General features: G+C 35.5%; 1 protein-coding gene across 1 annotated transcript in view; it reads right to left on the bottom strand.

The window, feature by feature from the left end:
- Positions 1–18,561, bottom strand: part of DCC (DCC netrin 1 receptor) — a gene marked incomplete at its 5' end in the record, with an annotated part of 1,195,962 nt that overhangs the window by 238,973 nt on the left and 938,428 nt on the right. Inside the window, one exon of the mRNA XM_082640204.1 lies at positions 4,075–4,216. Coding sequence (XP_082496330.1) covers positions 4,075–4,216 — 142 coding nt within the window. The remainder of the gene's footprint in view (positions 1–4,074; positions 4,217–18,561) is intronic.

Raw genomic sequence — 18,561 nt, 5'->3', positions numbered from 1 at the left:
ACAAGTCAAAACCACAGCCAATCAACCAGTGTGTAGTACTTCCTGATTCCTCGATGCTTTGTAGCATGAAAGACATTCCCACTACATCTAGGAATGCAACGTGCATTATTAAAGCCAGGACACAGAACTGGGGAGAGGAAGGCAGAGGCTTTGCAAAACTTGTTTTTAATGTTTTAAGAGTATGAGGCTATACTCTGGGTTTTTGTAATTCTCTATTTCAAATTAAAAATGAAGGCTGTGTGACTTTTTTGCAATACATATCAAGTACAGTTACAAATATAACTGCTCAGATTATGTTTGCATTCTCAAATTCATTTTATAACAAATGAAATGAAGAAGGAACATTCTTAATAAAGGTTTCAAGTTTGGAGTCCAGATTCCTACAAATCTATAAAGATGGGAAGGGGCATTTGTGCATCATTTCAATAACAAGCTAATTAATTCATCCTATTTCTTTGCTTTTGACTGGAATGATATTAAACCAGAGTGAAGATGGGTTATCCTATGCTGATTAGAAGTGTTAATTGCCACATGTATTTTAGAGGAATAAAGATATAGGGCTGAATTGTTTATTTTTGGATAACTAAAGTTTCATTAGAGGGTATAATTCAAAATGATTGTCCTTGAGAGGAAAAGTAATGAAAGGTGTCTAGTGAGTAGAATACTGTATACTTGGAACATCCAAATATAGCCTTTCCTGGAAATATGGTCTTAACAGATATAATTACTTTAGGACCTTGAGATGGAATCATCCTGGATTACTATAGAGTCTATACCCAACGAATGGCGTCTTTATAAGAAGAGAGATGTAGAGACACACAGAGGAAGTGATGCAGAGATGGAGGCAGAGATCTGAGAGATGCATCTATAAGCTGAGTTATGTCAAGGACTGCCAGCAACCCTCAGAGGTTAGAAGACAAACATGGGACATTTTCTCTCAGAGTCTCCAGAATAAACCAATCCTGCAGACACCTTAATTTCAGATTTCTGGTTTCTCCTGAACTGAAAAAAAAAAAATCTGTTCTTTTAAGCCACCACATTTGTGGTAATTTGTTATGACCCCCCTAGGACTAATATAGCATCTTTGATAGTAAAAAGGCTAACACTTGCTGCTCTATATAGTTATCTTTTTAAACAATTTTGCTTTTCGTCGAAAGAAAATCCTAAACTTTGTATATTTAGAGAGTCAAAGTTTTGGTTTGATTACATTAAGCTGAATGTGTTAAATTCCATTTGGCAAAAAATCCATAAATACTAAACAATTCATATCAGTAAGGTCATTCTTCATTTATTTTCTTGACCAGTCCCTTCTTAGTTGTCCAATGGGCATACAGTTAAAGTCAGTGGTAGGAAATCTTCAGTTTTGGTAATCAAAAATTATAATATAACATCAGAGTCTTGACATTTCATTTGTTTTTCACTGTACATATGCAGGTAAAATGCATATTTTATTGTTACAAAAGTAAGCAATAATCACTTAATATTTTGATATTTAGAACATATTATTCTAAATATTTTCTTACGAATTTTTTGCTTTATAAATATGGACTCATGCTTAATACTGATTTAAAACTGAGTTATTCACTTAACATGCTTTAAATATTTAACATGTAATTTAATATGTTTACATTACAGTATTCTCAATAGATATACAGTATTCCTTGATATGATTGTGTCTGAATTTTCTAGTTAACTGCCTATAGTTAGATACTTAGGGTCTTTTTTTTTCTTGTTATTTGCTATTAAAGTAACGGTGCAATGAACATGTTTTTAGTTCAAAACTTTGCAAAAAAATATGTCTGCCGAATTAGAACAAACTCCTAGAAGTTGGAAACTTGAATCATACATTTATGAATACACACACATACACACACATACATCTGTATATAACAGAAATCTCCACATTGCTTTCCAGAAAGATTCTAGAAACTTTCTGTCCCACAAGTAGTATATGATGGTTCATGTTTCTTTTGTACGCTTTCCAAAACAGTGTATCATCATTCATTTTTATCTTTATTACTTTAATCAAAGGAAAATGCTAACTTATTTTTGTTTTAATTTGCATTTCTCTGCCAATGAGATTGAACATTTTATTACGCTTGTTGGCTATGTATAGTTCTGTAAATTGAATATCCAGTCCTTAGTTTTTCTATTGGAATGCTCATACTTTAATTAATTATTTTATAAAAAAGAAGTTTATTTTATATTTTTAATATTTTTCATTTGAGAAGGAAAAGCAATGATTAAAAAAGTTTCAGGGCTTCAAATGCCAATATCTGTTAAAATACAAGGTTTGGATTAAATTATTCTTAAAGCCTCTTCTTCTATTCAAATATTAACTCTTAGGAATTATACTAAAATTTTTAAAGCAAGATTTTTCAATTTTGGTGATTTATTTTAAAGTAAACTATGTACATGTTGTACCAAATATTCCAGTAAGTGAACATGCCTCACTTCAATTATTTTTACCTTCTTCCCATCATTTTATCCAGGAAAAAGACAGGATCTTGGCTTTCCTTAGGCTTTTTAAATGGAATGGTACAGTGCCATAACTTCCACTTAGATTTAATAATACCTTCCTAGGAGATTTTGTCCAGATATAAAACAAATAATGTGATTTTTGGTAATCTATTTTGGAAGCACTCTCACAATCACATTAACATTTTATAGGCATAAGAGGCAAAACCTAAAGGGAAAAACCAGGTTTCTATCAAGTCTCATATTGTAGGCTGAGTAAGTAGCTTAAATTGTGTGTGTTTTATGATTTCAGATGGAAATTTACTGAGTACCTCATACAGAGAAAGGAATAAATAAGGAGTTACTTTCCTTTATTCTCATCTGCGATGATAGTTTCCTTATCTATTTTCTGTAAATTATGATTTTTAATTTGCATGTTGTCATGCAGCCAGTCTATGTGCCATAACACATATGCTCAACTTGACCCACCAGTTTTTACCATGAGCCACTGCTATATGATTTGCTTTCGAAACCCTTAGTTCATGCTCTCTTTGGTACTATACAGCCCCAAGTGCTGCTGCTACCCTAGACCAAGCCATCACCACACAAAGTGCTGAGGACAAGGAGAGAATTCCATGTTTGTGAATTTACCAGAAGTGCTGGCTTCCCAGGGGGCTGGCAGGAGGTACAAAACAGTTAACAACCTGTTGGTGGGCTTACTTTGACCAATGATAGACAAGAGAGAAACTGCTCATGCTTCCTATCCAGCCATCCTCTGTGGGCCACAGCAGTTCAATTAGCTTCTCTAGTGATACCCTACCAAGGCCAAGCAAGCTCTGGCTTTGTTCTAAACTTGGGGCCAGTTCAATAATATGTCATCATTATTTGATTTATTTTCCTCCCTGGCTCATTTTCCTTGTTCCCTCACTCTTGCTTTCCTGGGCTTGCACCCCAAATGCATTAACTTGAAAGCCTGACTCAGTCTCTGTTTTCCAGGAACTGGACTGACATGTATTAATGATTCCAGTAGTTATAGGAAATATATGATTATTAATCTTATAAAATAAAAAAAATTATCTAAGTACTACATGGAAACTGGGTCCAGTTTTCAGAGAGAATTTTGACCCACTATGAGTTCCACCAACATTGCTACATAAGTGAATTTACTTTTTCATTTATGGAAAGTAGAATAATTGTTCTCTTTATTCCCCAAACTACCCCTCTCTCCATTTTCCAACTTCATTCTCACTCCTGGAGTTTGAGGGAACGGGGCTCAAAATGACTTAAACTTGGAACCATTTGATTACATGACTTTAAAAAGTTATTAAACAGTTAAAAATTATTTGACAACAGAAGTTGTTGAACCAGTAATACTAAGAAACTAATATGGATAAAAATTCAATGATACGTTTATTAAGATGATGATCTAGAAGCAAAATATGTAGTGAAAGCATTACAGGGAATATCAAGTTAAAAATATAAAGGTTATTCTCGTTCAGACCAGTACATCCCATTTACCAGGCAAGAAACGGTAAGTTGTTTACCAGCAAGAAGTATTTTGTTGCTGAGGCATTAATTCATCAAAACCTTTCAAGACCACACCATGTGAACACTGACCTGTGAACAGGTACCAGAGGTTGTTTGGCTCCAGTGTTTCCACCTCACCCCTGCGGGTCGTCTTTCTGTGTCGAATTTTATAGCCGGTAATAAATCCATTTTGTGTTCCTGGTGGAGGAGGCAGCCAGCTTACTTTGATACTCTGTAAAATAACAGATGTAAATTAAAAGATTGGAGAAAGGAAGGACAACAGGATAGGGTCAAAGAATTGACACAAACATAAGTGCAAATAAGGCAGAGATGCAAGAAGTGTTAGGGATTACCCCTTAGAACCAAATTAAATCCATTCTTACAACTATATGTCTGATTTTGACAAATTTACACAATTCATTTGGTTGATTACATGCATTATCATCTCTCCTTCGTAAATGCCACTAAAATGACAGTAAAATATTCTAAATGGTATGAACCCATAAGGAATAGATAATAGGACTCTAGTGGATGAGAGAGGTTAACAAATTTTTTGAAGGTGCAAAAGAGGAAAAGTATGATTGAGCCAAAGGAGAGAGATGAAACCTAAATACCTCCTTAAGAGATATTAATGAAAACAACGTGATTGGCATGACCAAATTCAGGGAAGACTAGAAATTGTTACTTCCTAAATACCTTACAAAGCAGGACAGTTATGTTTCTGAGACAGAAGATGGATCGAAAGTCCTACCACATTCTGCAAAACTAGTCTGCTAACACTCCCTGATCTTGGAGTAGTTGGAAGCTTCATTCTCTAGGGATATTGAAACAGAAGCCACAGATTCAGGGACACCAGGCACAGGAGAGAATAGAGATGAGGGCAAGAGTTGTTAAGTCAATGACATAAGATACTCAAGTCTTCTTCCTTCATCTGATACCCAGAGCAATGGCAACCAGGTGTACACTTCCCAGCCAGAATATCAGATAATTGTTCTCTAGACAAAATTTAAAAGAATAAGAGAAAAGAACAGATAGGCTCCTGATCAATCCCCCAACAGTGAGGAGACCACTTTATAACCTCCACTCATGCACTACAGTTTGCACTTCATAATCACCTTTTTAGTACTGCATTTTTATGTAAACTGGTAATTTAAGACTATCAGACATTGAAAACAAAGCCTTCGGCATAACATACAGAGAGAAAAACACATAAGAGCATAATGGCACTTGAAGGAAACAGCATTAGTGTAAGGAAAAAGGATCCAAAGAACTGTCATTAATACCCTAATAATCAAAGAGAAGATACTGCATCCATAAGTAGGATAAAATACAAGAAAAATAAAAGATTTTTAAAAAGCTTACGACATTTATAATTTGGTTGCACAAATTAAATATTCAATAGATAGAAGATAAATTAATAGACATCTTTCAAAATTCATTGGGGAAAAATGATAATCAAAGGAAATTGGAGAGAAAAGATAAGAAATCAGAGGTTTAATCCATAATTTCTGACACCCAAATAGTAAGATGAGAAAATGAAGGAACAGGAAAAATAAAAGGCAGTAAATTAGAAAAAACAAAGCAAACCAAAACAAAAAACAAAAAAAATCCTCCTCCCCAATAAAAACTTTGCAGAACTGGAAGACTTCAGAGCCCATTCTGAAAGGGATTATGGAATATCTAAAACACCAGAGCCTCACGAGGGAGGGAAGATCCAAAAGCTTCCAGAATGAAGAAAAAAAAAAAAAGAAGAAAAGGGGTACATAAAACATAATCAGGAATAAGAATAGCATCAGATTTCTCAAAAACATTTAATGTTTGAAAACATTTAAACCTAGAATTCCATGTCAAACCAAATAAATTATGATGTATGAGGAAACTATAACACAAGCATAAGGACATACACTTGCATAAGTAAAAGTATAGGGGTATTTCAGATATGAGTGGCCTCAAATATATCCATCTGTGTACCCTTTATCAGGAGGTTAATGATGGTATGATCAAGGAAAATGAGAGTGCAAACTAAGGAAGAAAGAGATGTGAAATCCAACAGAGATCCAAATCAGAAAGAGAAATACGGAATTCTCAGAAGATAGTGAAGAAAATAGCAATATGATATAAGATTGGATTTGATAAGACACCAGACTCAAAAAAGTACATACTGCATAATTCCATTGATACGAGAAATTCAAGAATAGATAAAACTAATCTACAGTAATACAAATCAGAAAAGTAGTTGCCTATGCAACTTCACTGGAGGATTGATTGGATATGGGTACAAAGAGACTTTTTGGGGTAATAAAACTGCATCTTAGTTCATGTCTGTTACATGGGTGGATACAATTGTCAAAACACATTGCTATGGGCTGAATTTTGCCCCCTGCCCTCCAAAACTCCAAATTCATATATTGATATCCTAATCCCCAGTACTTCAGAATGTGATTGAGGGCTTTAAAATAGGCAATGAAGTTTAGATGAGGTCATTAGTGGGGGCGCTATGCCAATATGACTGGTATCATTGTAAGAAAAGGAGATTAGAACAGACACATACTGAGGAAGACCATGTGAAGACACTGGAGGAAGACAGCCATCTATAAGTCAAGGAGAGAGAACTCAGAAGAAACAACTCTGCCAACACCTTGATTTTGGACTTCTAGCCTTCAGAACTGTGAGAGAATAAATACCTGTGATTTAAGCCACCCAGTCTGTGGAATGTGTTATGACAGCCCTAACAAGCTGATACACTCATGGAACTGAACACTTGAGATTTCTACATTTCACTTCAAGTACTGGATTGGCCAAATTTTAAGTAATAATTTTTTCATTTTCACCAAGAACTTTATTGAACAACATATTCACTAACTGAATGAACTTTTGGACCAACCCAATAATTACACCTTGACCAAAGAAAAAGAATGAATAGAAGGAAAGTGAGGAAGAGGAGAAGGAAGGGAAAAGGAAGAAGATTGGGGGAGGGAAATCGGATGGATGTGTGCCAGAGTGCTGCATCCTGACATAACAATAGGTCAGTAAATGATTTGTAAAACTGGTGAATTAGAGTTAGGGAATTAAGGGACATTGAAAGCACATTACTGAGAAACATAAAGGTACATTCCAGAAAAGAAATAACAACTAAAAGTGATGGATATGGGAGTCCAAAGGGAATGAGAACAGGTTTGGAGAGGGACAGGTTTTTGTTATAAGCCTAACTGGTACTATTTAACTTTAAAAATATATACATGTATGATAATACTATATACATGAATGATAATACTTTGATGAAATTTTACATTCATTTTTAAAAAATAAACACACAGAGTTGTTGTTTTGAGAACAACTGAGAAATAAATGACTGTCAGAAAGAGGCTGAACACAATGTCAAGGAATGGACTTCTTCTGAACTCTTAGCCCACAACCCAAGGCCACTGTGACACTGTTTCAATTCAATTATGTGGGGGTAGCAGAGGCAGGGCAGTGTTCTCCAGGGAGATGGGGTTTTGAGACCCTTCTTCCAGATCTGCTACAAATTAGCTAGCTCTCTACAAATGATTAAATTTCTGTAAAAGGATTTAAGAAATCATCTAAAGGCACAGTTGTTTGCTCAGCATTTTAAAAAAATTTCAAAGAACATGCCAACTCTAGTCAATTCTCATCATTTGCAGTAGTTATTTTCTGTAAAGGCACTGTAAACACTGAATTTGGGAATATTGTAATATTGTTCCTAGGGAAAATACAGGTTTAGGTTCTTGTGAGACTTTGGTCACAACATTTTTGTCAATTCATCAATACATCACCTTGTTTTATACATGTTCCTGTTTAAAGGCACCTTACTTAATATCATCGTTGATTCATTAACATTGAACTCATGGCCAACCGTACTATAATGCATGTCTGAATGGACTTTATTTAATATATGTATTTCTCCTTAAGGTACATCACAGTTTTTTTGCACTTAGGAGGAACACGAGACAACACTTGAGCTCTACACTTGGGGACCATTTTAAACAGCAAAATCGCCAACAGAAAGCAAAAAAAAAGGGGGGGGCAAAAAATGTGGTATTTTATTTGGGCATTTATTTGACCACAAAAGGGACACTTGGTTACAATATGAGAACTGAAACAAGAAAACAGAGCATCTCCTTGTTCAGCCTCAGCTGCGAACATGTGCTGCTGCAGACTCAAAGTTTTCACTGTTCCACACGTGCACAAGTCTGCAAATGACTGTAAAGATACTGTGGGTATTGAATTTGGGACACAAATAAATTTTAGCAGGTAGGTGAATTTGCACGTATAGACTCTACAAATAATAAGGATCAAATATAATTATATAATAAACATAGTTTAATAATTTTAGAGGAACTTAGCTAAATAAAATTAATCTGATTATTTAAGTTGTTAGAATATACTTGAAAGAGTATGGCACTACTGGGATCATTTGCTTCACCCCAATTGCCCTTTAAATGTGAGGAGCTAAGTACCACTGCATTAATACTTGTTAATGCTTTTTTTTTGCATTTACTCTAGACCTGGAAATGGTCTAGGCACCTCACATATCTATGTGAGCTATGATTTTACCCTCACAGTGACCCAGTGAGTTAAGTCTGTCTTTATGCCCTTTGTACAATCATGTCAATGGGGACATAGAATGGTAAAGTAACTTGAAACCATGTGGCAGTAAGTGATAGAGGCAGGACATGAACTGAGATAATTCCAGTTTGAAGCTGGCATTCTTTCCTATTTAATGTTGTCTCTCATGGGAGCTCCAAAGGCTGAGAGTCTAATTCATTCAGTTATTATTCATTCAAAATATATTAACTATATCTCTGCTGTGTTGCAAGCACTGTCTTTGGGACTATGGAAACACTCAAATGAATCATGATAGTACATTCATTCTGGCTGAGGAAACAGAGACATAAACTCATAATGAAAACAAACTGCTAAATGCTAGAATAGATAATCCCAGAAGATACAGTGGAAATATAATAGAGGGAGAGATTAATTCTGTGTCATGTGGTCAAAAAAGATTTGACAAGGAGCCCATCCTTCAAGTGTGAATAGGACTTCAAGGAGGGGATAAATAAGATATTTAAGACAGAGTAAATATCAAGAGCAAGTTCAAGGTGTCATGACAGTGTAGAGCCTCTTTAAGTAAAGGTCAAGTAACTGCGCAGTGGCTACAGTAAATGGGACACGTAGGACAACGTAATGCGAAGCCAGATGGAAAAAAAAATCAGTATTTTTAGGCCATGCTAAGGAAACATATGGTTAGCTCAATGTGCTCATTTAAGAGAGACAAACTAATGAATAAAATAACAATACACTGTACTCGGCACCCAAAGAATGCACAGCCTTAAATATGCATGCACTCACATGCACACACACATACATACACCTCATCTCCCCCCTCCACACATGCACATACATGCACATGCGTGGATGTGTTCTTTTCTCTTGAGTGTTTAGACACTAGTAAAGAAAACCAGATTGAATGACTACCTTATATTTATACTCCACTATACATCTTATTTTTAGTTTTCAATGCTTCAAGATGGTCATGGTCGATATTTTCACCATTTTACAATTTTATAAAGGAGGTAATTGAGGCACAGAGTTAAATGAATTTGCAGAAGTCACCTTGTATCATCACAGGGCGATTATCAGACTACTGAGTCTAATGTCCTTTTTATTATTTCATACTAAAATAAATAATCATAGAGCAACTACTTGGAAATTCTGTTCACCTAAATTCTCCTATCAAAATATTCTTAAAACTGAATTTAAGTAATTAGTTTTTAATACATCCAATAGGCCTTCCCATTAGTAGCCCTTGGCAAATCAAAACGGGTCATTTTCTAAGGACTACAAGCTTGTTTTTACAAAGACAATTTTAAATTTAAACAGAAAATTTAAAGAAAAATGAAGGTCTTAGACCAAGAGGCAAAACCTTATGAATTAATGCTTTGCTATAACTTTGCTGAGTGACCTCTCATGTCTTATAAATGACCTCAATCTCAATGCACATATTGAAAATGGGAGAATAATTGTGCTTAGTATGTCTACCAAATGATTGTAAATCACTTGATAAGCCTGGAGATTTTAATTGTATTAATGATTATATGAACAAATACTTAGTTTTTGACAGATAATAATTTTTCTTTATCATATTTGAGGACTTCCAGTGATTGCATAAATTATTCCCACATGACCAATACCTTAATATCAATGCCTGGCAGCAATTAATGAATAGAATCAGGTACATGCTCTGCATGCCTGGAGGTAAACCCCTCAATGGTTATTATTCATCTTTGGAAGTAATTTCATCATTTTTATTCATCTTCATATGTGGGTAGCAGCTAAATTTATTAGCATCTTTTATGCTTTCTCATTGATTTCAAGCAGTCAGAAGCAGATTGCAAAGATCAAATAGATTCTGTGCAGGTTCTTCTGCAGATGATATGGCAGGATGTCCCAAATGATATTGTACTTTGAAATTAAATGAAAGTGTTCAGTAACTTTTTCTTATTCAGTGGTATAATGTATCTTATTTTCTCTATGAGACTTATACTGTCAGTGCTCAGTGGCTCCAATTCTATTGCCCATCCCCTCACCAAGCCACCTAAAGCTGTCACAACCCAGTTTTCATGGGCAAGCCTGGTAATGATTTTTATTAAAAGTACTTAACACATGTCCTTGACTTTTGAAAAATCAATTCTAGTAGCTGTGACTTGACTGTTGGCCCTTTCATTACTTGAGAGCGAGAAAGTAATCCTTTTCCAGTGTTGGAGTGTTTTATCTTGAATCAAGGATTAATTTCATTTTTTTTTTCAGATTTGGCAAAAAAGAAGAACTGCAAAACTTAACTTCTCCAAATCCCTCCATCCCCTCTTTGGTTACCACAAAAATGAATTAGTTTAAAAATAAGCATGGTGGAGAGCAGTTAGGTTTATTGAGAAAGGATCTCATTGGCCATTATTCCCTAACTGTCTGAGATAACCCTATCAAATTTGGTGATGTGGTATTATCCTTCTCATGGGCTACATTAATCCACTCCTTAATTCTTCCTTCACTCTAGATGTGCATAAATAGTAACTAAGAAAACAGAAGAAAAACATTAATAAGCTCACTACCCCACCCTCATTTTTTTTTTTCACAAGCCACGTTTCATAAACTTCTGTTTTCAGTTCCACATATCACATTGCACCCTTACACCTTGCCTTATGCTCTCTAGGGTGAGTTGCAGGGGAAGACCAGCCCCTCTTAAAACATTCAGTTACCACAGTAGAGAGTCTTTTTTTAATTTTTTTCCCCCAATTGAGTAATTATTTATTGAGGATCTGCTTAGTGGGTCAACAACAAAAAGACACATTGTAAACCAAAGTTAATATAAGATTTCAGTCATCAAATGCCTATTTCATGAAGGACACTGTACAAGGGTGGGTATACAATGATGGATAAGACAAATTGACAGTTCTTAAGGATCCCAGTCTGATGAAGATTGGACAAGGAGTCTGGCCTCAAGGTGGGCACGGCTAAGAGCACAGATGGATCAAAAGCTCTATTTCTTGGAAATGCGTGTGATACACCAAGGATGATAAAAAGGCTACAAAGCAAGAATTTCTGCTGAGACTTTGAAAGGTCTAAGTGACAAGTTTGGAATAAGGCCTTAATCACCAGGATATAGTCTAGATTTGAGCTGATAATGAATATCTTTTAGAGTTTTGAGGAGTCATATTGATTGAGGACATATGTTTTGACACCATACAATCACTAAGCAGCTGATAATGCATTATAATTTTTGAGAGTAAAGTACCATTACTCTTGTTTTACATAAGAGATTAAGAAGCCTACCTAAGGACTTATAACTAAAGTGTGACAAAGCCAAGATTTGAACTCCGTTCTATATTAAATCCAAACCCAGAGTTTTTGAGCATTTATATTGGAGTGCTTTCAGCAAAGCTGTGGTCTCAGAATCTCCTGGCAGTCTACCATCTACCTTTTCAATAGGTTTAATGCCCTGGGAGAGCCTTTTTTTTTCCCCCCAGCGATTTTATCTAGATAGCATTCCCAAAGAAGGGAATTGGAGGGCACCATTTGAAAGAAGATCCTTGCAGCAAATAAGAACACCTTGGTTGAAATACAGCAGAAATCAAAGGATCTTGACACTTAACTGAAAGTCAGTTTTAGACTCTACCCTTTATTTCTCTTCTGTATTTATGGGAACTTGTTGAATCTCATGTGAACTTCCTTGAAGAATGAAATATGCTTTCAGTACCCATGAGGCTCTACAGATTTTATTAAAAAGAGCTCATCAGCACTTCTAAAAAACCTGTTTTCATTGTGTCCCCCACACATTCCCTTATTTACATTCCCTCTGCCACTGCCCTACTTCAGAACATAATTTACCATCACCCAGAATACAGCCATAGCTAAGTAATTGATCCTCATGCCTCCAGTGTCACACTGCTCGCACCCATGTCAGTCATCTTCCTTATCAGTGAATGAGTCACTAAAGCTCTCTGAGCCCAAGTTTTCTCATATGCATTATGAACTAATAACAGGGCCAACCTCAAAGGCTCGTGGTACAGATTATGAAAGTCAGTGTGAACATGCTTAGAAGTCCCATCAGAGTGCTGGTGCACAATAATCATGCAGTAAATTGTAAATATCAATACTTTAAGGGAGGAAAGAAGCAAAGAAAAAGAAAGGGCAAGAGAGCAAGAGATTAAGAGATAAAGAAGCAGAGAATAAAGAAAGGCAAAAGGACACAAGGGTAGGAAGGAGAATCAAGAAATACCATGTACAGTAACAATGCTTAGAATGTGGACTACTTATTTGTGTGCTGACTCAACAATTTTTCTTCTGGAAATCAAAAGGGGCACTGAGAGGGATACATTACTTAGCAACAGTTTTTAAACTCCTTTTCTTCCATGAATATTTATTGAGAAATTTACTCTGTAAAATATTAGTCAAATTTCTTGTTGTAGCCAATAGAACTTTTAGGTGTGGGTGGTAGAGACCTTGGAAAAGGGTGGAGACTAAAGGAAGGCAGAAAAGTGAAGAGAAGCAATATCTATTTTTGGAGGTAGACTTGACAGCACTTGGTGATTTATCGACTGTCAGGTGTAAAGGAGGAAAAGTCATCAAGAATGACTCCTAGGTTTCTGGCATAAGCAACTTGGTAGATGATAATGCATTTACTGTGATAGGTTGTCTGAAAAACAATCTACTTTCAAAAAGAGTTCACTGGACCTGCTGGTAGCATCAATAATGACAATTCACAGAGGATGTAGAAACAAAGGCTATCCATATTGATAATATTCTAGATAATATTGCGAAAGGCATTTTTCTAATTTTATCATTTAGAGTAAATCATATCTTAATAATATCAAAATTATATAATAACATTTAATATTTAACCTTCGATATGTATCCAAGTACTTGGTGAATATTTCAATCGATGCTGAAAATGTCTAATTGAGTTTCAAACTGGAATAGAAATTAATTAATAAAACAGTATTTTAAGCTGTATTATGTACATAATTGTGTGAACAATTTCTACAAAAAGTTTTGCTTTTTTTGGTAAACCTATATACTTGATGGCTCTAACCAAGTATGGATTCGATAAAACGTCAATAAGGTATTATAAAGGTGTATAAATTTTTTTCCTGCAGTTATATACTATTCTTGCAGATCTGACATATTTTTACTTTACTATCATAAAAACTCCATCTCTTGTGATAAGCAAAGTTAGAAATTTGGGTAGCATACTATAATTGACATTCTTTAGTTCATGTAGGCAACTGTTATCCAAAATGACCTAAAGCCATGTAAGAAAATATTTTGTGTGACACATTTCCAGAGTGAAGTCTGCCAGTACCACATAAAGTTTAAGTTTAATATCTGTGCAATAATAAAAGTATGGTTATATACAAATTGAGTACTACTTGATTTTAAATAAAATTTTATGAACACGTCTTAAATTCAGGCAAGAACATTTCTTTGTTTTATTGAAAAAGGAAAGCTAACCTGTTGTGATCTTATATAATGATGCTGAAATAATACAAACATTTTTTCATCAATAGGTTTATTTAGTTGTAAAATAGTCTACCCTTATCTCTGCCCTGGTGGCTTCTACTCCTCACAGCTAGTGCCAGTGGGACTGCTATCTTGAAACTAAGCTCTACTTGAACTACTTTGGAAAATTCCTGTCCCTGATTATGTAATATGCTAAGCCACACTGGGACAAATTTCTCAGGTTGCTCAACTTCAAATAAAATACTGCAAATTCACTTTGATTTGGGTCCCAGGTTTCTCTGGTGGGGATGTTGCCATGCTTTTTTATGAATGTTCCTTTGCCTTGTTAATCTGCTTGGTTCATCCAAGACCTCCAAGGCATCCTAGACTGAGTCCTCCAGCGGATAGTGTCTCCTTTGTGAATTTGTCAGAGGTTGGCAGACTTTCCTGACAATATTTACTTGCCTCTCTGAATCTAGGCATGTTATCTGCTTTCATACTCTCAACTGCCCAAACCCACTGGCCTTGTGATTCACCACCTGAAGTGCGTCATCAGCCCTTTCTGACACCACCCATCAGGGACAACTGTCATCTACCTTTCTGTTTCTCTGGATACTGTGACCAGTCTTCCTGAAGGAACATCCCTAATCACCTTACTTACTCCTGTTTAGGGACACAACCCTCCTGACACTGGCCCTTAATGCCATACCCATTCATCCCACAGATCTGTCTTCTTCAAGGGTATATAATGGGCACATTCACAAACTAAGAGAAAGGTCATCTGGAAAATGCTCCATTTCATATAAGTTCCATTTTTATATTTCTTAGCTAAGGTAAACTGGGCTATATTTAAATTGACACTGGGAAACTGACATGCCACCACTTTACTCCTTTCATCAAATTCTGAGAGCTCAACTTTCACAAGCCCAAGGAAAAAAGGGGAAGCTTATGACTTACCTAACCTACTTCATTTTAGAAGCACAGGGGCCTTGAACCAGTAAATTAAGGTCAAATATGTTTCCAAATCTTCACTGTGAGATCCCCAATCCATCACTGTCTAAGAAGACAAAGGGTAGCCCAATGTATATTGACAATGTAGCAGTCCGGTAGGCTAGTATTTTGCATACTTGCAAAGTAACTTTTAAAAAATATTTCTTCAGTTATTTAAATAGGAGGCTTAGAGTTCTATTAGAAGAGTGGACAATAGCTTACAGTGGCCTGGAGAGTTTTCTTGAGAGGTGTGGCTAGTTCAACACTGGTCCCAAACATGCATGCCCATTCTGTACAATAAACACTGGTCATCTCTTTAAGACTTGACTCCAAATGTTAAATAAAGCTCAAATATCAGGCACAGGTACGTGGAACTATACTGGGATCTCCTTAACTCTTATAGCTAGTGCTTAGAAAATCTTATTTGATGTTCTGTCTAGCATGCAGTTTTGAATTGCTCTTTAGAGAAAGAGAGAATAGTGTTCTGCAAATAAAAGATATTCAAGAAATATAACAAGATGGATGACAGGAAGTATCCTGTTCCACCCTCAGCTTTTCACTAATTTGCTAAGTGACAATTAGGAGTTGTTACCTAACTGCACCAATTGACATCAGAGGACCTTCCCTATCTACCACCTAGTTGTTGAGAGGTGATCAATGAGAAAGGGCTTAGAAACTTGAAAACACTGCAAAATTCAAAGTTTTACTCTTATTTAAATTTTTTTTTTTTTTTTTTTTTTTGCGATACGCAGGCCTCTCACTGCCGTGGCCTCTTCCGTTGTGGAGCACAGGCTCCGGACGCGCAGGCTCAGCGGCCATGGCTCACGGGCCCAGCCGCTCCGCGGCATGTGGGATCTTCCCAGACCGGGGCACGAACCTGTGTCCCCTGCATCGACAGGTGGACTCTCAACCACTGTGCCACCAGGGAAGCCCTATTTAAAAATTTTAAGTTTATAATTATACTTATTACTAGCAATAGTAGTGGTAGAATGTACACCTGTTTTGGATTACACAAAAGGGCATTGAAAACTGAGGAATTTTTTAAAGAATTGAGTCATCAGGTCACTTTGGACAAACATGATTAGGTATTGAAGACATAAGAACAAATAAATGAATGAATGGTTCTCAATGAGTCTGAGTTATCTCCAAAAGCACTTCAACTGATCACAGCAACTAGATTACATTTCCCTGGGAAACAACTTTCTTTGCCACTCAAAAACCATTCAGTGGTGAAGAGGTGATTGCTTTATGTTGATTTTACCATATTCTGATAAGTGGCCCAGAGAAACAGTGCTTTCTCCATTGATTACCAAACCCTTGTTGGAGTTGATTCTCGGGTATGTAACTATGTATGGTCTCAATTTCTGAAAGCAAAATAAAGAAAAATCAATCGTTCCTGTAGGTCAAGGCTTTCTTGGCCAACTAAATAAAATTAACCAAATACTCCTAAACCAACCAACAACAAATCACCCACAAATGTAAAATAGAGTCCAGCCTAAAGAAAAAAGAAGAGAAAAAAAAAAGAGGTAGAATTGCTGTGTACCTAGCATCTTCTTTTTGTGAACTCCTGAATTTAAAATAGCATTTTTTTCATGTGATAATTTGCTATGTATACCCTGGTAGCCAGGCCTGTTCTCTTTTAGGTCCTAGAAACTGGGAATGTAATTTCTAGGCAGTATTCACATTTCAACAAAATTCCATTACAAAAAAGCAATTTGATTGTTCCCTAGAGTTCATGATAAAGTGATCTTACGAGTAATACATTTCAAAATTTGTCAGTATCAATAGTCTTTATTCTCCAGTCCTAAGTCATTCCCTGGAAGTGAGCTGGATGTTTAGGGAGGCTCATTAACTCTTTCATATCACTAAATCCTTTCTCACACTATTCATGTCTACTCAATAAAGCTACTAAAAGCAATAAAATAGCCTGGATGCAGGAACTAGAGTTCTGAAAGCCAGAACACAAATACATCAGGGGAGTTATCTGTAAAATTATACCCTTGAAAGGCACAAGAAAATAGACCAATATATAACTTAAGGCAGAAAATACAGTGCTCACTTATTTCCCATTCCTTTTTTGTTTTAGAATATAGAAACCAGGATACTATTTGAGCAGTAAGTTGAATGGGGTAACTTCAGGAAAACTGATTTCACCAAATATTTAAGCACCCTGAGGCAAAGAGATAAGAGTTTAAGTACTGATTTGAGCCTTATGAAAATTCTTTCACATATGAGATAAAGTGCATTTATCAAGAATCACCAGTAGGAATTCAGGGTATTGCAATAATGCACTCATGCTAAAATGATCATGATATACTAACTTGGTCTGGAAATAATGAAACTTAGTTTAAATGTTGTACATTGCTCAATAAAAGAATAAAAACCATAATTTTTACAACACCATGATTTTTAGAGTAATAAAACCAGAACCTTTAAAATTATTGTCACAAAAACAATTTCTATCTAATATATAGTGGAAGAAATATGATTGCAAATCAGTCTCACCCTGTATAGAACAAGCCTTTTTTGCTTTTACACATATCAAAGTTTAGACATGTCCAATATTTAGGGATAAACAGCTGTGTCTATATTAAATAAGGGAATAAAACCTTAGTATGAAACATTTTTTTAAATGCAGATGCAGCTATTTAACAAAGGCATATCTTCAAGCACACTGTCAAATTAGGCCCTAAGTAATTAATCTCTGAAACCAGCAGGCTTTCAATCTCAGAGCAGTCATCTCAAAGACATGACTTACCATGTAATTACATGGGACATTACAATGTACTTATGAGGTCATTTGTTACAATGTACAGTAATTACAGAGTACTTACATAGCTATTTATGTCTCATAAAATGAAGTGAGACTAAATATTTTAATTGTGTTGGAGAAATAAGGGAAAATATTTGAGTTCCACATGTCAGGTGAGATTATAGGTCAGATTCACGTAACTCATATTAACAGCTGGTTGTCTCCAGGATCACAGGTGTTCTGTGGTGCTTTCTTATTGGAAATGAAGGTTTGAGAAATATTCCTTCCAAGGATGAAGTAAGTGGAACTGTTCTCAATTGCAGTCTTCAGGTAATACCAGAAGACAGGTCAATAATATAATTTGCTATTTACAGTTTACACCCAAACCATTAATGTCCAGGTGTCAACAGAGTTGCCAGACTAAAAACAATGAGATACACAATGTTTTCATAAATGACACACCACACCACTAGATAGAATAATAGCAGTCCTTATGTTTTTCACTTCTGTTACTTTCGATAAATAATAGCATTTGCTTGGATTTTCAGATCCCTTCTTCTCAAATACACAGCCTAAACCATTCTCACTTTTTAAAAAAGAGAACTCTTTGAGTTAAAATTTCCAAGTTGTGTTTTTTTCAAGTTTCTTTTCCTTATCTCATTCTGTACTTGAAAATTCTTAGGTAGCCTAACGGGTGAATTATGGCAGCAGAAAGAAGAGGTTTCTGTGCTTGTTACATCTGAAACATCACTGATATATGAATAATGAGGAGAGCTGATTTAAAAAATTAAAATTAAAAATATTTTTGGATTGTTAATGAT

This window comes from Mesoplodon mirus (genome assembly GCF_964341445.2).
Source record: "Mesoplodon mirus genome assembly, chromosome: 13".
NCBI lineage: Eukaryota > Metazoa > Chordata > Mammalia > Artiodactyla > Ziphiidae > Mesoplodon > Mesoplodon mirus.
The sequence above is the reverse complement of the archived record's forward strand: the minus strand, read 5'-3'. Positions and strand labels throughout refer to the sequence as shown.